The 24,772-nt window shown below is 43.3% G+C and overlaps 1 protein-coding gene across 6 annotated transcripts in view; it reads right to left on the bottom strand.

The window, feature by feature from the left end:
- Positions 1 to 10,933: 10,933 nt before the first annotated feature.
- Positions 10,934 to 24,772, bottom strand: part of Smarca2 (SWI/SNF related, matrix associated, actin dependent regulator of chromatin, subfamily a, member 2) — a 173,218-nt gene continuing 159,379 nt past the window's right edge. For 5 of the 6 annotated variants that reach the window (XM_031390004.1, XM_031390008.1, XM_031390006.1 and 2 more), the window contains 5 exons: positions 18,501 to 18,606; positions 17,963 to 18,064; positions 14,993 to 15,125; positions 13,014 to 13,156; positions 10,934 to 11,918 (listed from right to left, as the gene is read on the bottom strand). In XM_031390004.1, the coding sequence (XP_031245864.1) occupies positions 11,883 to 11,918; positions 13,014 to 13,156; positions 14,993 to 15,125; positions 17,963 to 18,064; positions 18,501 to 18,606 (520 nt within the window). In that variant the 3' untranslated portion in view covers positions 10,934 to 11,882. The remainder of the gene's footprint in view (positions 11,919 to 13,013; positions 13,157 to 14,992; positions 15,126 to 17,962; positions 18,065 to 18,500; positions 18,607 to 24,772) is intronic. The other variant, XM_031390005.1, reaches the window with a different exon arrangement.

Raw genomic sequence — 24,772 nt, 5'->3', positions numbered from 1 at the left:
TCTAGAATAGCATTGTGGGGAAACAACTGTTTATTTGGTTTAACCAAGAACATGATAGTTACAGATGATCACTAGGAATGTGTAGCTGGATAATGCCATGGTATGAACCTCATGTGCTTGGATTTCAGTAAATCCCAGCCAAGTGCAATAAAACTTATGTTGCAGCACAAGCTAGTGGGGTATTTTAAATAATTAAGGAGTTTATTTATTTCTCTTCCTGAATGGCAATTTTAAGGGAAATTTAATTAAAATTTACATTTTTCATTATTGATACTTCTGAAATTAGAAATAAAACTTAAGATTCCATTGTAATCACCTGGGAGGAGGCAAAGATTATGTAATATTATTTATTTCTACTTTAGCTGCCTTATATCTTCATCCACTCATTTCATCAGGAGACAATACAGCAGGATGTGATAGTTTTGACAGAGAAGCTCAGGAACACTGTGGGAGCACATAGGGAAGTATTTACCCTCCATCACAGGGATAGCAGACCAAGCTCATGGGAGAGGGTGGCTTCTCAGGTGAAGGCAGCGGCACAAGGGAAAGCCAGGCCGCAGTGGCAGCAACAATGGTGAGAACATACCAGATAATGGAATTGTGTACTCAGAGGCCCAGAGCAAAAGAGAACTTGATGTAGCTACCAAGAGGGCTGCAGGAAGACCAGGGCACAGAATGGCAGGCGAATTTCAATGAGAAACAATAATATAGATAAATGTCTGGCTCTTTTAGTCTTCTAAGAGACAGCAAACTTGGTTTCAGCTAGGTACTACCAGGCAGAAATACAGCCCCAGTTTTCCAACAGAAGCTTCAAGTCTGGAGTTTTAGGAGAAATCCCCATTTCTAAATGTTTTTGACAATGCGTAACACAATAAAAATTTATGCTTGCCGCATGTAACTAAAGAGTGCTGGTTTGTCATCTCTAGTCAGGAACAGTTATTCTCAAGGTGTGGCCCAGAAGTCAACAAAAGGTCATTGCTGATATCTCAGATTTGAAAATTCTCAAGCCTGGCTCCATGCCTTAAAGAGCTAAACCTCCGTGAAGCTTGGGCATCTGATTTCACAAGTCTTTCATTTGATTCTGAGGCAGCTTCTTGGAAGACATTTCTCATTGATTACTTGAAACTTGAGCAAGCTCATGCCATTTTGCCAGTGGCACTGGGCTTTTTCATGGTCCGACCAGACTTAGATGCCAACAACAGCTCTGCCTGACTCATGTCTTCCTTTTTCCTCAACCTTAGACCATATTTTATATCCTCCACTTAACCTCTGAATTCCCTTCCCTCAACCCCAAAGAAACCCTCTCATGCCCTTCCTACACCCACACCACATGGATGTCACCCTATCCATGCCGTCTGTTGTTATCAGCCATGATAAGCGCTGATGAGAAGCAACCAGAATATCCATATGGAATGGATTTGGGAACTTCAGTGACACAATGGAATAGTCACTGATGGGAAAGAATGGCACAGCTCTTTATTGGCTGACAGCATTGCTCTCCAGAACATGTGTGCTACTGTATATATACCAGGCTTGAAGGAAAAGTCTTTTATGGACTCTGTAGCACCATCAATAGTAACTCGGTTAGGATTTGATTACTAAGAGAAAAAAAAAAAGCACTCTTGCCAGTTGAAATTACAGCATCATAGATTGAAGAAAATTAGTGTCATTTAACAATGTAAGAAAATCCTACAGGTTTACCATATATTAAATGCATCTGTATCAATATGGGCACATGGGGTATCTTCTTAATGACATTTTCTAGAACCTCTGGGGACTGAACTTCTCTGTCCCAGTGGGACCCTCACTTTGGACCACATAACTTTGGACACCACTCTTCCTATCAAGTGTATATGGCTTGCTTACTGGTTTGGAAATGACACAACTTGGTCAAACCAAGCTGTGATTCTCATCCACTGTTAAACCCAAGCCAGATACTGGGCTTAGCCCTTACCCAGCCTTGTAAAACAAGCAAATAACAACATAGCACCAACTGGATGACAAGAATCACTGCAGCAATCTTAATCTGGGTGGCTACCCTGTCAGATCATCCATTGAAAAGGCCTCTGAAGCCATCATGAGGGAGAGACTGGTGGAGTGTGTAATACTGTAGCTTCATAAGATATACATGAGTGCTAGGATTTGGTCAGCATTGGACATAGGACTGATCATAGGAAGTCATCAGTGTGCTTTAAAGGAAACACATAAACTATAAAAATACTTCAGAAACGTTGGAAGCAGGGGAGGCTGGTGCCTGACTCTAAGGAAACTCTCCTTGTCTACGTTGTTTATTACGGATCTCAACTCCCATACGTGTTCCTAGGAAGTCTGAAAAACTACTTGGGCTGACTCAAGTACCACTACCGGGAAGTGTTGGAGAACAGGACACTGAGCACCGTGAGTCTTCCAGGACTGTGCAGTCCCTTCCTGACACTATTTTCAAATATCATATCTTATGACAGTTAGTGTGGATAGAATTTTCTAGAAGTGATATTTATGTGTAGAGGGAGTGCATGCTTGGATCTATGTAGTACTGGGTAGTCTTGGAGTTCTGTTTCTCCAGCTTAACCGCCCTTTAAATTGCCTTTATAAATTAAGGAACCTCTAGAAGTCCTCATGTGAATTATTGTCATAGGCTCTTTCTCTAGGACTTTCCCCTGGGGACACACTCACTGCAAACACTACATTTTCAGCCCACAAACAGGACAAGTAGTGGTGTTTCTGTAGAACCACGGCAAAGAACAAACTTTGAACCTTACCACAAATAAACTAGTGCGGCATACAGGGTCAACCTCCCCAAGAGCTGCTATTGTGAGCAAGATTCTTGAGAAGACCAAGGGAAGAGAGAGGAAGCCTGCACTGAGTCCTGCCAGCCCCAGAGAGATCGAGGAATTACATGGCAAATCGCCAATATTCCTGCTCATGCCTTCCTAGGACACATAAAGTAGTGTTAGCCACATTACAAAGTTCACAGTAGGACAAATGTAATTAGGCTTTCTGAAGAAGACCGGTCTATGCACAGCTTAAAAGTATGTTATCATAGGCTATGTGGTTTGCCTTACCATCTTTATAATTAATATTGTCGTTTACTTTAATTTTGAGGAAATCTATTTTGTCATCATTTTCTTTTATGGCCCCTGATTTGGTTACCTGCAAGAAAAGTAGTTTTCTAATCCAATAGCACTCTCTTCTATGTTCTCTCTCAGAGATGAAATATTTCTCCATTAAATTTAAGGTCCAGGGGCTGGAGAAATGGCTCAGTGGTTAAGAGCCCTGACTGCTCTTCCAGAGGTCCTGAGTTCAATTCCCAGCAACCACATGGTGGCTCACAACCATCTGTAGTGGGATCTGATGCCCTCTTCTGGTGTGCAATATATGTAAGATAAATAAATAATCCTTCATAAAATAAAATAACTTAAGATCCAGTTATCTGATGTGAATTTCCTTCTGTGAGATGAGGTATCAGTTGGAGTATATTTTTTCCCAAACTTTTATCTAACTATGTATTTGCCATATAATAGAGCAATCTGATACTTCAGTACTCACCCACTGGATCAAAACCATGGTCACACAATAGCATACATGTCAGTGTTCAGAGCAGCCTTCTCTATTAAACCATCAACTGGGAAGCATATGTACAGGTTATGGAATGTTCACTTATGAAATACTACTTGGTCATAATAAGGCACAAAAATAGTGCAAATGAAGGAGTCTGAAAAACATGAATAGGAGAAAAAAAACCCACAGGGGACTTCTCAATGTGTGATTCACCAAAAAAGGCAAAATTAGGGTGATAAAAAGTAGGTGAGTAGTTGCCTGAGGGTGATGGTCAGAAGGTAGAGGCTGATGACAAATGACTCCAAGAGCTTTTGTCGGTGAGGAGAATGCTCTTGAACAGCTTCTGCTGTTTTGCTTTTTTGAGACAGGACCTCGTGGAGTCCAACTGGACTTCAAGCTGGATAGCAGAGACAACTGGGCTTCAAGCTGGGTAGCCTTGAACACCTGATCTTCATGCCTCCCCTGAAATTGCAGGCACATGTTGGCGTGTCCAGCCTTAATGCCCTGATTATAGGAGTGGTCACACTGTGGTATGTGACTCCAAAGCCTTCCTGTTTAAACTGGCAAATGTGGTGTGTGGGTTTATAAACTGGTAAGCCTGGGAGAACGGAATGTGAACAACAGTAGATGGAAAGGAAGTGAATTTGAATTTAAATCCCAGTTTTCCTTTTCTTCGATAGGCACTGAGTCCCTTTATCTGGAGGGTTTCTCTCCGATATTAAATCATTGCCTTCAGGGAAGTCTCCCTCTCCTCTCAACTTTAAGTGGCTTCCTGTTTAAAATAAATTTCTTGTAGATGGCTTTTGTTTCTTGGCCCACTAAGTCTCTGCTATTTCATTTGGTATATTTGGAGTATTGCCCTTCAAAGTGAGGGTTGCCATAGTCGAATTAATAATTAATTAATGAATAATCTTATTTTTTTTTAGCCTTGTCTTGTCTTTACTGCCTTCCACACTTCCTGCCTTCTAGTGGTAATTATTCTTGTACAGTTTACTTTTTTCCCTTAGCATACCAATTATACTTTTATTTCAGCATTGGGCCTATCAACTCCAAGGCCTTACCCATGTTAAACAAGCCGCTCAAATACATCTCATTCCTTATAATTCCAAAAGTTTCTTTAGTAATTACCCTAGAGATGATAATACCCAGTTACAGCTGTAGGCAGGTCTACCTTGTGACAGTGCCCTACCACAAGGATAGGGACGGCGCTTTATGACAGGGTCTTCCCAGCTCGCCCCTTCCAGACTGTGACTTTTCTGTCCTGCATTCCATTTATCTACTTGCTAAGATCATCAGATATACTAATGTTGCTCTTTCAAAGTCATCTTGGTAGATTAATTAGGAATAAGGAAAGTCAAGTATGTAACCCTCCTCTACAGCTGCTTTTCTGTGTTTTTTTAATTCCTTTAGAGTGGCACATAATAATCATGCATATTTGAGGGGTGAAATGTGGTGTTTTGCTATGCTTCTGCATATGTACTGAGGAACCAGGATAGCACAGACATACCTCATTTTTTTTCAATAATTTTAATTTACTTTACATCCTGATCACAGCCCCCCTTCTTCCATGTCTCTCTCTCTCTCTCTCTCTCTCTCTCTCTCTCTCTCTCTCTCTCTCTCTCTCTCTCTCTCTCTTTTGAGATGAGAACATTCAGTCTATCTTAACCATCCACTCTTTACAGTTAACTATTGATAGATACCCTGATTGTGTATCAAAATTGATCCTTAGCCCCCATGTCTTCTCTTTCCCCTCCTTCTTTAACCTCTGTTTATGGTAACTACTACTTAGATCTCACCATGTAAGATGTTCTTTATCCGCCCATCTTGAACAGAGGTAGATTTTGGTATTGATGTTCATAAGCAGTGCAGGTGCCTCTTCTGCATACGGGTATCATTTCCTTTAGCTACATACACATATTAATTATTTGAACTTTTAGAAGACCCTTGTGCCATTTTTTGTTTTCCTATCCTAACTTGGGCTCTGAACAACACTGGATAAGTGCCCCTTTGCTCCTAACTGCTGAGAGAGAGTAGCTCACTGACGTTCGTTTCCCTGATTACATAAGTGATATTGGACACATCTTGGGCCCCTTGGCTGTTTCCAGATCTTCTTCCAAGAGATTATCTGTGCAGATCTCTAGCCTGTTTTCAACTCTGATGGAGGCTGGCCGTGTTACTGAGTCTGTCATATATTTTGGATAGTAATCCATCCTTCACACACACAGCTCTCTCCTCTAGGCTCCCTCTGTGCTCTTTTATTTTGCTCTGTAGACACCTTGCAGTTTGCACCTGTCAGTTTGTCTCCTTTGATTTGCTTATCTGTATTAGGAGGATCACACTTTTTGTCCAGTTCAACATCACATCTCTCCATTGTCCTTCAGTAAGCAGTTCCTCATTCCAGCTGACCTCTGTCTGTGTGTCCATTTCTTTGTGTGTGGACAATACCATTTATTCTGTTTTTTTATTATAATTTTTAAATTGGCTTACAAACCAATCAGTTTCCCTGTGGGGTTTCCATCCATACCTCATCTGGCTTGATTCTCCAGTCCTTACCTGTTCCTGCTATCTCCTTGTCCCCACTACATCCTCCAGCCCCTAGTACTCCCTCTTCTGTTTGGTTCTCTTGTTGAATCTGAGCTCCCTCAGAGTCTCTTCTTCCTTTAGTTTTCTGACTTTTTTCCTCTCTTCTCCTACCTGGCTACACATCCTCAACAGAGGCTAAGGTCTGTGTATGACAGAGAACATATGGTTTGAGTCTGGGCTGCCTCATTTAATGTTTTCCAGGCTCACACATTTCCCTGTAAAGTTCTCTTTCTCTTTTTTTCTGTACAGATGAATAAAATCACATTGTCTATATAAACTACATTTTGATCAAACATTGTTCAGTTGGTGGGTATCTAGACTGATTTCATTTCTTGCCACTGTGAACAGACCAGTGGGAAACATAAAGGTCTATGCCATAGATGTAGCACATGCTCAGCAGTCCCAAGAGTTTTCATTAAAGAGACTTTCTCCCACTGCATTGCTTTGAGACCTTTGGCATGTGTCTATTTGCAGGAATATGAAGGATTTTTTTTTCTTTTTAAGATTTTCAGCCTGATAATATCATGAGTTCTTTTTATGGCAGTACCATGCTGTTTTGCTTATTATAGCCCATTAGTATATTTTGAAGCTAGGAAGTTCTCCTCTGGTTTCTTGTTTGTTTGTTTTGGCTATTCTTTTGTGGCCTCATATGAATCATAAAATTTATTTTTCAATGCTCTATAAAAATGTCATTGGGATTTGGTGAGGCCTGGGTCCTGGATATCTTTGGGAATCTTTATTCATACAGGATCAGTATCTGTCTTTTATTTTCTTTTTCCCTGAAGGTTCACTTCAGAGAAAAAAGGATCCTTAAGATTTCTTGCAAGATAGGCCCACTCATGATTTAAAAAAAAAAAAAGAACCCTCAATTTTTATGAGAAACTACAGAAAATCAGAAGTAAAGAAAAAAAACTAGGACCCTAGAAATATAGTTAAGAGTTAGTATGCTTTATTTTTTCCCCCTCTCTCTCATTTTGACATGGAATCTCACTAAGTAGCCCAGGCTGGCCTTGAACTCCCAACTCCTTCTGTTCAGGCTTCTAAATGTTTCTTCATTTTTGAGGAACAGTTTCCTCTAGGTTTAGAATAGCATGTTGCTAGGGGCTTTGTGTGTGTAAAATAGTCTTATAACATAGTTCCAACTTGTGGTGGCAATCTTTCGGCCTCTACGTCCCTAATGCTGAGCCTCATATAGTATATGATGGTGTATTCAAACAAGCAAAAAAAAAAAAACCCATGCTTTATCTTGATGCAATGCTAGCAAAGAAACAGATTGGTTCTTTCCTCCAAGGTATCTGTGTGGCAAGATTGAGTGTTCATATGAAATTCTTGTGGGAGGGAAAGGCTATATCTGCAAGCAGAGACTCTGTCAGTGCCTTTCTACTAAGCAAACCAAAGATATTTCCCCTAAGTATTAGACCGTATCAGCCTGACTGAGGCTGAACTTGGGCACAGACGAAGACTGCTGCCTGTCACAGAGATGACAGGAGAGCTCGGTGAGAGAGGAGAACCTGCGCCCTTTCATTCATTCTTACTTTCTAGAATGAGTGTGCTGGGGTGCACACGGAAAGCAGCTGTAGAAACCAAGATGAGCTCAGCCACACACTGCTCCCCGGAAATTACTTGATAGACATTTGCCTGTAATCTGATAGATGTAGATTTGCAGTTTTCACGTGACAGGGAAGGCATATTAGATTCCAGGGCTCACCAGGAGTCTCTGCTTGTGTGGGTCTCAGACGAACCTGAGTTCTGGGTGCCCAAGTGATGTTGATTTTGTGGGTTTAGGGAACAACACTGTGAAACATTGATTCTGAAAGGATCAATGCTTGATGAGCTTTTCTGACAGTGGTTCTCAAGCTGTGGGTCGTGACCCCTTTAAGGGTCACATGTCAGATATCCTGCATATCAGATATTTACATTACAATTAACAACAGAAAAAAATTACAGTTGTGAAGTAGCAACAAAATAATTGTAGGATTGGGGGTGTCACAACATGAGAAACTATTTTAAAGGGTCACAGCATTAGGATGGTGGAGAACCGCTGCTTGCTGCTTTACAAACCAGCTCTTGGGGTTGGGGATTTAGCTCAGTGGTAGAGCGCTTGCCTAGCAAGCGCAAGGCCCTGGGTTCTGTCCTCAGCTCTGGAAAAAAAAAAAAGAAAGAAAAAGAAAAAGAAAAGACAAAATACAAACCACCTCTTAGTTCTATGAATCTTTCTCATATTCTTTAATGACATTTATAAGTTATCTTTTTCTCTAAATAGAGGAAACCTTTAATAACAAAGCAGTATATGAACTACAATCCTGGACTTACAGACAACTCACTCCAAATTTACAGAGGATACCAAAACTCACGTATGTCTGGGGCAAAGCCAGGAACAACCCACACATTTGATTCTAAGTTAAACCAGTTATGATCTCAGTTTCTTAATTAAAAAAAAAAAAAAAATATATATATATATATATATATTTAAAGGACCTTTAAAGCAGAGGCTACAGTGCCCACACTTCCCAGCAATCTTCCAGATATAACAGTGGTCCCATAGAAGGAGCTGGCAAATGTTGTTGCCATCTGTTTTCATAAGAATAATCTATAAGACTCACACAACAACATGTCATGTGACAGTGTTTCCCCAAAAGCATTGTGCTATTGAAGGACATGTGGCCATATCTGGCACACTTTGATGTATACGAGAATATCTCATCCTAAAAGGCAGACCTATGAAAATGGCCTCATTTGAGACCATGAAGCCCATGCTCTGAGCTTGGGTCTTACTTAGATTGAGACAGCCAAGGTGTGTGCCAAGCCAGGAGCACTGAAACCAACTCTCTGGGGGACTTACTTAGCTAAGAGGGCAAGCTGTGGCAAAGCCCCCAGGATCTGATGCTGGAAGAGTAACTCCATGGGGGAGGGGCTTAGCAATGCCTTCTATACAATGTGTACACAGAGTGCTTGACAGAAGCTATATGGTAGCCCTCCTTTCCCACAGGGACACATCCTAAGACTTCCCCAGAGCCACCAACAGTACTGATCTTGTTCTAAAAGATCTACTTTATAAATGCATATAAAGTCCAGTTTATAAAGCAGGCAGAGAAAGGCTTAACTAGTAGGATATAGTACAGTTTGGACATTATTTAGATGTAGTTTGGAACTTGAATATCCCCCAATGGCTCATGTCTTACAAAGGATTACATTTCTCCAGGAGGAGCTTTGGGGGGATAGCCATAGCTTGAAGAGGTGGGCCCTAGTATGAGATCTTATGGTCCGTGGTGGCATAATTCTGAGGGGAACTATGGGGCCCTGGTCCCTCTCTCTTGGTTTCAGGCTTTTCACTGTCCTGAGGAGTCTTGGCCAGAATAGGGTGAACTGATTGTAGATTGAAAGCTCCAAAAGTGTGAGCTGACAAAGCCTTTGTGAGTTCATTATCTCAAGCATTTGTTCTCTCTCTCTCCCCCCCATCTCTTTCTCCCCCCTCTCCCTCCTTCCCCCTCCACGCTTTCTCTTTCCCTCCCTCCCTCTTCTTCTCCCCCTTCTCCCCCCCCCCACAAATACCATATCATACTGACCCTTTCAGTGAACATGAGACAATGCAGTGCCTACAAGCTAAAGTGGTGAATGATGTGGTCTTAGAGTACCACTGATCTTGTTAATTGAAGAAGCACAGCAGTACTGTGAGTTGGTGGGATGACTAGCAGGTGGGTAGCATATATGGCATGGAGACAGTGTACAATGGGATACTTCACGTACTGGGCAGGGAGGACAGTTCAGCAAATGCAGCAGGAGTAGGAGCGGAGCGCACCATCCAGAAAGAGAAGGCTTGAACCATGAAAACAATCGTTTGGATAGCTTTCCAACTGCAAGGCCTCCAAAGCCAAGAAAAGCACAGAAAATTCAGAAACAAAAGCAGAAGGGGAAGGCACCGTTTTCTTTGAACCGGCACTAAATGGTTCTAGGAAAGGAAACTGAATACGGCTTCTCTTTGAAGCCTCCATTCCTACCACAGTCAGTAAATCTCACAAGCAAACCAAGAAGGGAAAGCCAATATTCTGGACTGCTCCGTCAGAGCAGAGCTGATGGGGAGAGGAAGCTTCGCAGGACTGTGGTTTGATACCGCACTGGAGAGCTCACCTAGCATAATCTTGCAACTGCTCCTCAGGAAAATGTTAACCCTCCTGAGTGGCGTGGGAAACTTCCATTTGGCTGGGCCAGCAGTTCCTTGGGAAAAGATGCACCAATCTCTGGGCCGGCTTTTTAAGGACATTAAAAAGGCATTTGAAACATATGATTGAAAACACAAACACAAATTTAGGGCAGCTGGCAGATATGCTAGCGACTGGTCTACTAACTATTAGAGGACGGGCGTTAATCCCTTCTGCTGTGACAGTGGACTGTGGTTGCCTGCTCTTCCGATTGGTGCTGAGTGCCAATGCGACTTCCATCCTCATGGCTCATTAAAACAGGGTGCACTGCACACAATTTTGTCAAGTCTGGGAAGGGCATATGGGTGGTGACCGAACCATTCTCCACATTACCTACCTTTATAGATTTTTATGACTAACGGATGAAATTTAAGCCAGGAGACAAAGCTTGACTGGCAGCAGCCCCTCTTTTAGTCAGAAAAGCAATGGTCTTGCCTTTAATATCACATCTGGTTCATTTCTGGAGATTACCCACCCCCCCCCATATGATCTGTATGACAAGGTCCCTTCTCCTCTGTCTGCAGATAGCTCCTGCTCACACTCAAAGGTTTAGTGCCCTAAAGCTCATAAAAGAAAAGGCAACAGAGTCAAGGTAAGTTATCGGTTTATTAGGAAAGTACCAACACCACATCCTTGGAAATTACTGGAATTTTATTTGCCTCAGGCTTATGACTTGCAACCAAAGACATTGTGCAAAGAAAGCAAAGATTAAGTACACTTTAGGGAGAAGGAGACCATACACATTGGTAACACGGGAGATCAAGTGGACAAAAGAAGCCATCCAGGGTACTCTAGACACTGTAATATTCAATAGCATTGTCAATAAAACAAGAACAAAAAAATTTCAGCAATGTTTACAGTAGACATAAATCTTATACAAGTCAAAAAGCTTTGTTTTTTGTTCTTCAGATCATAGAGCATAAAAGGGAAAAATGTATATGTAGGTGATATCTAACTACTGTACATTTGTCACTAGTAAAGTTGCTTATATGTACCACAGTGTAAAAAAAAAAAAGAAAAAAAGAAAACCAACAATACTGAAACAAATGAAAATCTTAAAAATTGCCTGATGAAAAATAAAATAACCAGTGGCTTTTAATGGTTCCTCCTGGCCATCAGCACTACAGAAGATAAAAACCTTCTCATCAGAACAGATGACGGAACCGAGCACATCAAACTGCTACCAAACTCGACCCACCTGTAGAAATATACTATCCACCCACATCTTTTCCATCAAAAGCTTTTTGTTTTTAATCTTTGAATCTTTGAGGCCCATTTGGTCACAATATGTTACAAATATCTGTGTGTGTGTGTGTGTGTGTGTGTGTGTGTGTGTGTGTGTATGCACGCGCGCATTTCTTTTTTTACACCATGATATCATATGTTTGTCTGGCACTACCCTAAAGCTAGTTCTAGATGACAATGAGGACGGAGAAATAACCCAGTGTGGCCAAATGGCAAATGAACTCACTGGGGAGGAAGGAGGGGGGAAGAAAGCATTCGGTTCTGCCGCCACGCCACGGAAGTTCACGTCCAGGATGCTCACTCGTTGTCAGTTCCACTCGCTTCTGACTGTTCCTAAAAGAAAGAGGTGGACAGACTGAGTGCACCACACCCCTTTCTGTGGAAGGATAGACTCTGCAGAGGAATAGGCACCCTATGTCCCAATGGGGAGTGCTGCATTAGCAAGCCTAAGCTGATGCCTGCCAGCTGCACTTGCGGTCTGCCACTGCGATTTCTGAAGTCTGTGTGAGGCTAACCAGTTCTACCTTTGTCTGACCTTTGGAAACCTGTCCAAAGACAAGAAAAAGATCATGCCTTGAATGTCTGCCCATTGGTAAGTCATCTCAAGAGAACATGGTGTTTCAAATGTAACTGAAATATGGTAAGCCTGGTTCTAGAACTTTCCAATCGTGCTGGAGTAGCCAAGTGGTAAAGGAAAATCAAATTCACTTGTATACTAAGATGGGAAACTGTCTTTCCAGAATGAAAGCTGCATAGGGGTTGTTGTGTCGGGGAAGCCGAGCTGCTATGGGGAGTAAGTTAAGGGATGGGACTGGCCAAGTTTCTGTCTGTTGTTCTCCCAGACAGGCGGAGTCAATAGTGTTAGACTGAGGATGCTCTTGGAGTCTGGATTCAGCCCGGCCATTCACTCCTTCAGGACCTGCAGAGTACCCGGGACCCAAGTGATATCCATGCAACGATGCTAATATAAACATTAAGTATTCCTCAGGTTGGAGGGTGCTGGTTTGATAAAATGCTCCTTACAATTTTCTTGATAAGAGTAAATCACCTAGGCATTTAGTCTCAGGCACCACAGCCAAAAACTCTGCCATCACAATACCTTCCCTTTTCCCCCTCTAACCATTATTTTATCTGAACTGCTTTATACTCACAGCAAGCTGGGTACGAGAGATATAAAATATTAACCAGCCATGAAGAAAACGGACATGCACTACAAGATTGAAAAGGGGAACTGCAACGGAGAGCTTTTCATTTCCACAGCGACACACGGGGCTTTGGAGTCTTTGTTCTAAATTTCACTCTGTTCCCATCTTCAACATGATCACCTTATCAGGCCTCCTCCTCCTCTGTCTAAGCGAGGACTGTGTACCCCAAAAGGGCCTGGGACCCGGAGCACGCGACCCGCTCTGCCTAGCCCTGCACACTTACGTTCTCATCCTGTTCCTCATCGCTGTCAAAGTCGCTCACGACAGGTTTGGCTTTGCCTCGGTTTGGCCGCTTCTTGCCCTTCCCTGTGTCCCGGCCTTTTTCTTCCTTTTTATTCAGCTTGATTTTCACCTTCACAGATTTCGCTAGAGCAGACACAAGAGAGACACCAGTGAGGACTCAAAGTCAGTCAAATTATTATCCCGCTTGTGGCTAGCAAGTCCCACTTCCCCCAGGGCTGAGGAGCCTCTATGGCATGCCCATTCACCCTGATGGTCTAGTTAGCACACCCCCACCTCGTCTAAGTGCAGGCTTGTCTCTGTCTCCACATAAATGGGGAGGAGGACCTTAGGGTAGGGGTGGGGGTAGATTCTTTTCCTGACTCCTAATGGCTGAGCAGGGTAGTTATCAAAAAACTATAATGAAAAAAAAATTTACATTAACTATTACCAAATCTTATAAAGCATAAAAAAAAGTATGATTTCACTGTGTATACTATTTAATTTAAAAATTCCAGTAGTGGGATGAGGGAGGGACAGGTGGGAGTAGGGGCAGTGGGCAGCATTTGGGATGTAAATAAACTAACAAAAAAAAAATTCAAGTTGTTTGAGTAGCATTTGTAATGTATAGAGACAAACTGGCAAGCAAAAATAACAACATACATCCTTTACCCCATTTTGTGCCTCTCTACTGATTTCCAGGAAAAAAGCATAGTTCATACCTGTAAATAGTCTATATTCTATCCTACCAAGAATTCAAATATGTTTAGACACACATACATGCAGAGATACCTGAAGCTTTCTTTAGTTGTTCCATAAACCTTCAGGCATGCCCACTGCCCGTGGTTTGCTTTTTACTTACACACGGGAGACGGCCGTATGTATCAGCTCACACATGTAGCTTCTTTTCAACCCCTGAAAAGTTCCCATGCACAATCTACTCTATAATTGATTTAACCAGTTCCCAGGGATGGACGCTACAGCAAAAAAAGCCACCACCGTGAGGCCATGTTGGCAGACTTTGGTGAGGGTCCAATGGTAGCAGCCACAGAGGACATTCTAATGCTATCTGTCAAGTGCAACATCAGAAGACTGACTGCAGCCATTTCTGCTCTTGCTCAGAAGAGTGCAACGGGCTATGCCTCCTAAGCAACTTCTGGAATAGGCAGCCCAAGTGTTGGGCTATGGCTCCAAGTATTTGAGCATAAGTCATAAAAGGGTGGGTCTACCACACAATTTCCCCAATGTTTGTAGATCTCAAACTGGCTATATTTGTTTCAGAGGAGGTGGGGGATTTGATCACTGCAGAAAGAAAATGTGAGCTGAGACATTCAATCTCTTGGGGGAAATGGCCTGATTGGAACAGTGAAATTAAAACAGTTTGATACATTTGTTAATGTTTTGGGATCCGTTAAATGTGGAAATGTATGCTACAGAATATCAGAGAACTGGAATATATTTCTCCAAATCCTATAGATAGGGGACTATACCTTTGTTTTTCACCTTCCAAGTTACCTACACTAAGCAAGTAATTAGCAATAAACGAAATGACATTTGTGAAATCACGTCTCTATGCAGATCAAAATCAATAGGCGTACTAAGATCAGTTTGACAATTATTTTTGAAAAACAATGCCTGTCTAAGTGAGGCCTGGGCCCAGCAGTGCCCGGAGGGAACTTGTTAAACATGCAGGGGATGGGCCCTCACTGATCCAGAAACACTGGGATGGAGCCTCGCAGTCTATGTTCTTCAAGCCCTGTAGATGTCACGCTACAGTGCTACAGAGTGTGCACCGTATGGTGTGCATAGAGAGGTAAGTGTGAGCCTAACATCCAAAGGCCACATGGCAGCTCTGAGCTCCATGGCTGGTGTCCTTCATTTTAACAGCTGTGAAAACTGGGTATAAGCGGGGCAAGTATATGGCCTTTAGTGTCTGTGGAAACAGCCCCGGCCAGTGGGAAGGGCCAGGTGTATGGGACCTACCCTCTGACTCTGACTCCTCTTCATCATCTTCCTCTTCTTCTTCATTGCTTTCTTCCTCACTCTCTTCTTCTTTGGCAATCTTCTGCCGAGCACTCTTAAACACTGACTGTAGGACAATGGAGTCTTCATAGATCTAAATGGCCAAAGTGTCAGCTGTTAAAACCCAAACACTGAGTCTGGCAGACCCACAGCTGCTGTGCGCGTGCGCGCGCACACACACACACACACACACACACACTTTAGTTTAAGAGATGCCACTATTGGCTTTCTTTCTCCGTGTGTATAGTATGTGTTCATATGTGTATGGCCATGTATGTAGATGGCAGGAATGCTCCTCAATCACTCTTTATATTAGTTGTCGAGGCAGGATCTCTTCTAGAATTATCAGCTGAAGCCTTAAACCCATCCAGATTCTGGGAGTATGAACTGGTTCAACTCACCAGGCTACCATTTACTTTTATGAAAACCCAGAGGCAAAACAGTGAATCCACATATAGGCACAAAGATGCTCAAAGGAAGACCAAAGACACTGAAATGAAGTTAAAAGAAGGTATCGAGACTGGGTATTGGGGCACGCGCCTTTAATCCCAGCACTTGGGAGGCAGAGGCAGGTGGATTTCTGAGTTCAAGGCCAGCTTGGTCTACAGAGTGAGTTCTAGGACAGCCAGGGCTACACAGAGAAACCCTGTCTCGAAAAACCAAAAACCAAAAACCAAAAACCAAAACCAAAAAAAACCAATATATAATTGTTACATTTATAATGTGTTGGAGCAGATGGGGTCTCACCTTTGACAAAAAAAAAAAAGTATTTTTGTTTGTTTGTTTGTTTGCTTGTTCTGAGATATGGATTCTGAGTAACAGCCCTTGCTATCATAGAACTCACTCTGTAGACCAGGCTGGCCCCAAACTCAGAGAGACACCTACCTCTGTCTCTGAGTGCTGGAATTAAAAGTGAGCACCATCATACCCCAGCCAAAATCAATGTTTTAAAGCACACTTATTTAAGCTGTTCTCTTAAATACCATGGCAACACAATGGCAAAGGAACCCTTTCCAGGACTGCTCCCTGGCGCTGAGCTCCAGTGCAGCCAGCAGTTGCTTAACATGTGTGAAGTACGTGTGCCCACGGGGCACAGCCTCATGCTGTAGTGATAGGAGCAGGAAGTCTAACCATAGTCCTTTCCCTCGGGGAATTAAAATGGAACCAATGTATGGTCCAGCGATCTCAATTCTGGATATGAAATTAAAATAATTAGAAGCATACTCTTGAGGAAATACAGCTCTTCCACATACTCATGTGCCTAAGATGTGCCTCAGCCGAGAGCTAAGGAGCACAAAGGTCTGTAGACAGATGAGTGACTGAAGAAAATATGGCCGGTGCAGGGCTAGGAGTCAGCCTTTGGGAAGCACCTTCCATCACCTGCTACAACACAGAAGAATCCTAGGAAGCCAGTCACCAAGAGACAGACACTACGTGATCCCATTTCTGCAGTCAAACTCACATAAAGTCCAAGGATGGCTAGAGGAGCTGGGGTAGGGGGAACGTTACAGGCCTATGGTGTCATTTGCTAGAGACCTGTTAAATACCCACAGGGGCAGCCTTAACACTACTGATCTTCACCCTTAAAAAACAGTTAATGTAAGTAAGGTTTATGTTGTCTTTTTTGCCACAATTCAAAAGCAAAGTATGAATGAATGGCCATTCCTCTCTGGAACTGAATTCCTTTGCTGTAAAGGTGATCCACACCAGCCCGGCAGTGGTGGCACATACCTTGAATCCCACCATTCAGGAGGCAGAGGCAGGCAGATCTCTGTGAATTCAAGGTCAGTGTGGTCTACAAGGCAAGTTCTAGGACAGCCAGGGCTACATAGAGAAACTCTATCTCCAAATAAAAAAGAAAGAAAGAAAGAAAGAGAGAGAAAGAGAGAAAGAAAGAAAGAAAGAAAGAAGGAAAGAGAGAAAGAAAGAGAGAAAGAAAGAAAGAAAGAAAGAAAGAAAGAAAGAAAGAAAGAAAGAAAGAAAGAAAGGAAGGAAGGAAGGAAGGAAGGAAGAGACAGAGGGAGGGAGGGAGAGAAGGAGGGAGGGAGGGGGAGAGGGAGGGGGAGAGGGAGAGGGAGAGGGAGAGGGAGAGGGAGAGAGAGAGAAAGAAAATTTGGCTGACACATTCAGGGAAGTGGTAGGGTAGCCTGTGGCAGACAATAAGGATGGCAGTGGGGACAATAAGGACACTGGGACAAAACATGCTAGAGATATGAGTTAACAAGTTATGGCAAGGACAAGCCGGCCAGGGGTAAGCCAAAAGTGCAAAGGAGACAGGCGGGAGGCCCAGGTTGGGGAATGTGGAGGCGTCACTGCCATTCCTGGCTATGGAAGTGGACTCTGCTGGGCTGCATGCTTACACACAGCGTCTCTGTGTAACTTGACTTGCCCTGCTTCTTCTCTTTTGCTGGATATGGCACCCACAGGCCAGAAAGACAGACAGGAAAACAGAAATCAGTTCCCACCATAGGTAAGTGATATTCAGCTGTTATTAAAAAGGAAGTGTCTGCCTCCTTATGCTCATAAATTTACTGTTACTTACAATGACTTTCCGACTATGAAGAAGAGAACCAAGAATTTTTTTAAAATCTTCTCCATTCTATTTTAAGTCACTGTACTTTGAACTCCTGGTAGAAGGGAACTGTCATCACAGAGATGATGCCCAGTCTTTAGCATCACCTTCGATGGCTTGCTTGAGCTCCTCCTCTAATGGGGAGACAAGGCTCGAAGGAAGCATGAGGAGAAGCCTACCCAGCTACAGCACAATCCTTCCCCTTATTCGCACAGGCGGCAGAGAACACGACCTCTTTGGTTTTCAGTGTTCTGCTGGGGAGGAAGCAACTATTCAAAAAAAGTAGAAATGAAATACTTCACTTCCAAGAACCTAAGCATGGTTAAGGTTAGACATTTCTCAGACAACTTGACACGTACCTGGGATCCTTCCAAGTTGAATGTCTGTGCATTGTGACAGAGGAGCATGACATCTTTCTCCAGGTCTCCCAGGCTCCGGTACTTATGGTTACGGATTCGTTCCTGATGGGAATTTTGGATGAAACAGAAGAGAGCTATGTAACCGTCCTTGCTTGCTTAAGGAAGCCCATATTCCCCTTTGTCTTCATAGCATTCGCAGCCTTGTTGGGTGGGTGGGGCATCACTGACCAAGACCACCCTCCCACCAGTGATCTTTCAGGATGGGGAGGAAGGTGCGCAGAAAGGGATGAATGGCAATGGAGGGACAGGAAGGTCCTCAGCAACATGCAGTGTGTGTAATCTGAGCTTGCAATGACCAAATAACATGCACGGGAAGGATCGATGCCATCCCGGCCCCGCCTTTCCTGGGGCAAGCCTTGTGTAGGTCAGTGGTTAGCAACCAGGAGGCCACTACCCCCAACCCCACCGAGAATCACTCCAGAGCATCCATGCATCCTCCTTTGTGTACTCGAAGAACAGCAGTGAACAGAGTATCTACCTTTATCTTTTTGAAATCCACTGGCTTCCTAATTAATTCATAGTATTCTGGTAACTCTTTCCTGGAAGGTAACTGAATGAAGACTTCACTGAGCTGTCGCCCTGAACTGCAGGGTGGGAAGACAAACAGAAACAAAGCAGATGAGGCACTCCTCAGCGAGGGGGGTCATTTCAGAGACTGTCAACAAAGCAACGGAGGGCCCAGGCACGCACACACATGGGGGCTCCAGGAGTGGAAGAAAAGCCTACCAAGGCTCTTAGAGGCTGATGCCCTGCGTGCTGGCTTCAATCACAGGAGGGCACAATTACGTCCCACTTCTGTCACTCACACACACACACACACACACACACACACACACACACTCAATGTGGCAAGGACCCTGCGGATTCCCCTGTCAGGAGCTAATCTCTTTTTCATCGTGACAGAAATATTTAAAATAACTTATTGAGCCCCCAAGTCCCATTTTAAATGAAAAACTGAGTTGGTTAAAAGAACCTGACTCCCATGTTGCTTTTGTCTTCAAACTCACTGTGTATTTGGAAAATATGTTAAAATATACAGAGCAATGCTAATGTGAAGCTGCTGTATGCTCCCACAATCCTTTACGTGTTTCTACACACCACGAGCCCCTCCCATTGTCCCTTGCCCGAGGAGCCCCTTTCCATCCCCCCAAATGCACTTATGTGGAGCAATTTGGGCAAACGAGAACAATTGCTAATGTGCGTGCTGTGTGTTCCTCGGATCTGAGCTGTGCCCTCCCCCCAATCCATGGCAGGTTTATTGAAAGCAGGTTTAGTAGAGAAATGCTTTTTAGCCTTTTGTCATTTGGGAGAGCAGGCTGCAGAGCAACAAGCTTTCCACAGCAACTTAATGCTGGAAGCGGGCACGGTTAAAGGTACAAAGCAGGATAATTGAGGTTCACGATCCCAATACCTGAGCTGGCCTCGCTAAATCAATAATAGCTTGTGATATATGGTCTAGTCGTTTTCAACAAAACTCTTACTGCCTTTATGATGGCATCTCCAGTCCCTTTGTGTAGCCAGAAACATCAAAAGATAATCATAAGCGTCCCCCTTCCCGGCCCCCCACATGTAAATTTTGGAAGGTGGCTGCACCAGGGTTCAGGAATGCTCAGAGGCGGCAGCAAGGCATGAGTGACAATATGCCGTTTTAATCCACAGTCCCAGTTGTATAATTAAAAAATAATCATAATGACAGTTATCATAAAAGAGGCATGCGCACTAACTCAAGTGGTTGCCTAGCAACCAGTGGGGGAAAAGCTGAAGTGCAAAGGGGCCTGCATAAATTAACCGACAATCCTCAGTCAAAGGATGGGCAAGTTTTTTCAGCTATGGCAGGTCACTGTTTTGTTTTATTTTTAATGCTTAGATGAGCCTCGTGAATACTAAAATCGGGGGCAAACACAAGAGGTTTAAAAACAAGACCACTGAACACTAGAAAATTAGATTCTTGGATTACTGTGGTGAAAACCAAGGTGTTCTCTTACCCCTCCAGCCCCTGCAGACTGAGATATGTTTGTATACCCATAATTTGCATCACACAGTACACGGCACATTTCCTTGTTTACAATCAGTTCCAACACAGGGCCACAACTGCTGATGCGCATTTCTACCATTTTGAAATTGATAAACTCATATTGTACCTTTTTTGAAAAAAAAAAAAATGAACATCTTAATGGTGGCAAAAAGAAGTCTCTGTGTGTGTTCATTTTTTTCTATTTCTGTAAGTATTTTTTTTTCAAGTGTTTTCATAAGCTGACATCAATCCACACGCCGGACCTTCCTGTAGCCCTGGCTTTAATACCTGACCCCCAGTGACATCTTCAGTGTCATTTCCTATAGTCCCAACAGATGGTGTCATTTTTCTATCAACAGATTACAGGCACATCTCTGCTGTGCACACCTGTGATGGATGGACTCCCAATTTCACCTGTGCTCAGGGTGAAGTAAGAATTAAACGCTATGGACTAGACCTAAGAATTCACTAGAACTTCAAGGGAGTACAAAGCCACAAAGGTCACCCGTGCCTGCCTCCTCTCTCCAGGAAAACCTGCAGGCCCTAGGTCCACTGAAGAAACAAGTCCAGAGCCACCCATGCTCATAAGAGAAGAGCTGAGTGATCTCAGACTTGGTGTCAGTACTATAAAATGACAACAAATAGACCTTACTCTATTTAAAAATTAAAGCCCCACTGGTCTAAACACTCCTTCCTGCTTTCTCTGCCATCTACACCTCACCCCTGCCCCCCTTAAAAAAGAGAGAGAGAGAAAAACCAACCAAACAAATAAAGAGTCGGGCAGTGGTGGTGCAAGCCTTTAATCTCAGCACTTGGGAGGCAGAGGCAGACGGATTTCTGAGTTCAAGGCCAGCCTGGTCTACAGAGTGAGTTTCAAGGACAGCCAGAGCTACACAGAGAAACCCAGTTTTGGAAAAACAAAAAACAAAAACAAAGAAAAGAAGTTGTCTTCCGCTTTTCCATCCACTCCTTGGGCTAGCCATCAAGCCCTCTAGGGTGTGGCTTTATGTCATACTTGTTCTACTGGTGCTTTGTCACCTCAGCAGAATTGCCTCTTTTCCTTTGAAGCATCCTCATGTATATGACTGAATGTTTCTTATATCTAGTGCTGGAGGTGGCAAGATAGGGTCAGTCTACTCTGTAACCCACAGATGGCCAAACCCATTACATCCTCTCTCCTCGGCACGCAGAGAGTTAGGATTACAGGCATAAACTAGTCCTGGTTGAAATCCACCCCATTTCAGGCACTTTATGATCCTCACACAATCCAGACCCATCCTCTATAAAAATGGAGGGCAGTCTCCTTAATATTAATTGCATTTAACTTAATGTCGCTTCTCAGAATTTTTTTTTTCTCTTCTTCCTACAAGATGACAATGTTTTCTATAGTCAAATCTTTGCCATCATCCTTGCCAGGGCGATTGGTGATGACAGCCCAGGAAGAGGAGATCAAGGCCTGGACAGCCAAGGGCTGACCTAGATAATGCTGGACTCTTGATGAAGAGGGAACATAAGGGTTCTTTGAAGAGTCAATTGTGTTTTGCTGATGCAAACATGTGAAGAAGTGCTTTCCTAAAGTGGACACAGGTGAAAGACCAAGGCAGACTCATGAAGGAATGTTTTGCTGAAGCAGACATAGGAGAGAGGATGTTCTATTAAGCAAGCACACGAAAGAACATGTGATGAAGGATTCTTTGCAAACCGCACGCATGTATTGGTTCACTTTAGCATAGTTGAGCACCATTTGTTGGGACTCTGAGGACTCAGGCTGATTGGAAACACGTGCTGAGGCAAGGCACGTGGAGGACACGTGATGTTTGGAGGGAGTGAAGGAGAGGGAGCTTGGCTTGCTGGTACCAGCAATGCTTGTGGGTCTCCCATCTTCACTGATCTTCGCTTTCCTGAAAGAGGTGCAGCCAAGAACTTCTCCTGGTATCCCTCTGGGTCCTTCCTACTGATCTGAGCTGAGGCTTGGCTGTTTCTGCTAGGTCACTGCTGTTGCTAACCTGACTCTACTGAACTAGACTGCTGGTGTATTCATGAAGTATTTGCGAGTGGATCGAACTGCTGCTGCTGCCTGCTAACCTGTGAACTGAACTGTTGATTTCCAGACAACACAGATGGGAGTTGCTCCAAAGAACCTTTCTAAGCACTTCCACTCCCCCTATATCCTTTCCTTTCCACTACCTCTGGTGGGTGGTGGGCTACAAGAGAGGTTAAAGCGTTTAAGAGCCATCACTAAAAATAAGGATTGAAAAAATTAAAGTTGCATGTAAGGATCCATAGAATGCACCAGAGTAGCAGAACACTTGCTGAGGGACAGCAGCAGTTGACCTCACCCCCACAAAAAAGCATAGATTTAAACAAACAAATAAAAAAGGAAGTCACTTGAAGGATGCGACAATTATCGAATTGTTTGGAGCCGGTGGTCTGGCTCTGTGGGAGCCTTTATCCTACCCTAGGTATTTTTTCAATACATTATTTTATACGATGTGAGACCTAAGTATAAATTATTGAAGTGCACTACTTCCTGCAAAAGCAGCACCTCCTCCCTGAGTCCACAGACAGCTTTTACATCCACACATCCTATGATGTGTGACTACCAAGATACAGGGCTTACAGGGGCAGGTGGCAAGCCCTTTTCTGTCTACCAGGGTGAATGGACACAGGGATTTGATGGCCGTGTCATGTGCATGAAGAGAAGCAGCACTATGCTCCAACCACAAATGGGGACTTGCAAACCCTTGCCTACAAGATGCACATGCACACACCACTGAGATTAGCCTGTCAAGATTCACCTGGGAACCAGTCTGTCCCCATGACCTCTACAGTCCACAAGGGCTGTGAGGTTCCCCCATCCATTATACTGACTCTAGATGGAGGCTGTATACCATGCATGAATACCAGCTTCACCTTGACCAGGCACCACAGGAAACACGCTTTAGACTAACTTGGTTAGAAACGCCATCCTTCAAAACAGCCAAGGCCGACCTTCACTTTTCTATCCTCTGAAGTACAAGGATTATGAACTTACATGGTTCATGCAGTTCTGGGGGTCCAACCTTGGGATACAAGCTTGCAAGGCAAATGCCTTTACAACTGTATTTTCTTTATCACCCAGTGAAGTTGATCAGTTGCTATAATAGTTGTAGAAAAGATAAGACTACCTGAAGCCAAAATAAGTCTTGTTGGTAGTAAACAATGAAAGTAACACTGTGGCTTACTTCATAAGAAAATGAAGTTGTGATTTAGAACACCCACTTAGGGTTAGAGGGACAGTATAGGAAAATGACTGCAGCCCTGAAGGCATCCAATACAGGAACTAATTTGGGAAGAAAACCCGAGAAACTAGAACGGCATCTCAGCAGGTGAGAAAATGTCGCTTTCTCCCCAGACCAGGTTCCTGAAGAAGCTTCATACACTCTACTGATAAACTTCTTCAAGATCACACCTGCCCCTCAGTTATCTAAGAAACCCTGGAATCCTGAGCCAGGTGTGAAATAGGGACCATAAGCACAGTCACTAGAGAGATCTGTTGTCTGGAATCTACAATTACATCACCAAGCAGTGACTGATACTCGAGTCTGACTTCCTGGGCTCCTGTGGTTTGGAATAAGTTTAGTTTTGTTTATGGTACTTGGGTAGGCAGCCTTTAGAACCACCCTGCATTTCAAGAAAGAACAGGGATAACTGCACCATGCCCCTTAGTTATCAGGAAACTGAAGGCTACCATGATAGAGAAAGCCGAGCCCTCACTCAGGACTGCCATCTGACCTCACGCAGAGTTCAGGAAGAGTGGCACTCTGAACTACTGTTCTAATTATTATTGTCTCCTCTAGGCAGAAACAAAGATAAAGGTGAGATAGTGCCAGAGAGATGGAGCAACATTAAAGGTACATACTACCAGGTCTGATGACCTAAATTCCATACCCAGAACCTACAAGGTAGAAGCAAAGAACCAATTCCCACAAGTTGTCCTCTGATCTCCATGTGCATGCCAGTACACACACACACACACACACACACACACATACACACACACACACACACACACACACACACACACACACACACACACACACACACACATACACACACACACACACACACACACACATACGAACACACAAACTATATAAAATGTAAGAAAAAAAAAAGATATGTCAAGATGGTCATCATAGGGTAACTTACAATAATTTAAATCAAACAGCCAAGATGTTTGCCATCACAGAGAGATCAGCGATGAGGTGTTAGGGGGTCTAAAGCTGTGTAGGTGGAGAAGAGGCTGTTATGGAATTAAAAAACAAACAAACCACCCAGAGGATATGAAATTCTAAGTGTGGCCCATTTCAAAAGCTTTGAAATAAGCACAGGAGAAAGAGATCTGAGGAACTATGGGACAACTTTACATTCACAGGGACATACTCTGCACCAAGATTTATATAATCCAATGCAACTCTGAACCAGGTCACCCACAAAGGGGGTCTCAACTCTTTGATTGGGCTACTTTTTTTTTCTTTTTTAATGAAAACATGTTGTAGGTCCAGCATCACATTTTATTTTCTCCTTAAAAAAGAAAATGACATGTGTCACATGGCTAGCTTTGATTTCTATTGAATGAACAGCATGTTTCACTACCCACCCCTTTAAGTTTGACCAGTAAGAAAAGCACAAAAGGAACACACAGAATAATTAAAGGAAAACTTTCCCTAAGATAGTGCAGCCTTAAGAAGTGA

This window comes from Mastomys coucha, unplaced genomic scaffold (genome assembly GCF_008632895.1).
Source record: "Mastomys coucha isolate ucsf_1 unplaced genomic scaffold, UCSF_Mcou_1 pScaffold21, whole genome shotgun sequence".
Taxonomy (NCBI): domain Eukaryota; kingdom Metazoa; phylum Chordata; class Mammalia; order Rodentia; family Muridae; genus Mastomys; species Mastomys coucha.
The sequence above is the reverse complement of the archived record's forward strand: the minus strand, read 5'-3'. Positions and strand labels throughout refer to the sequence as shown.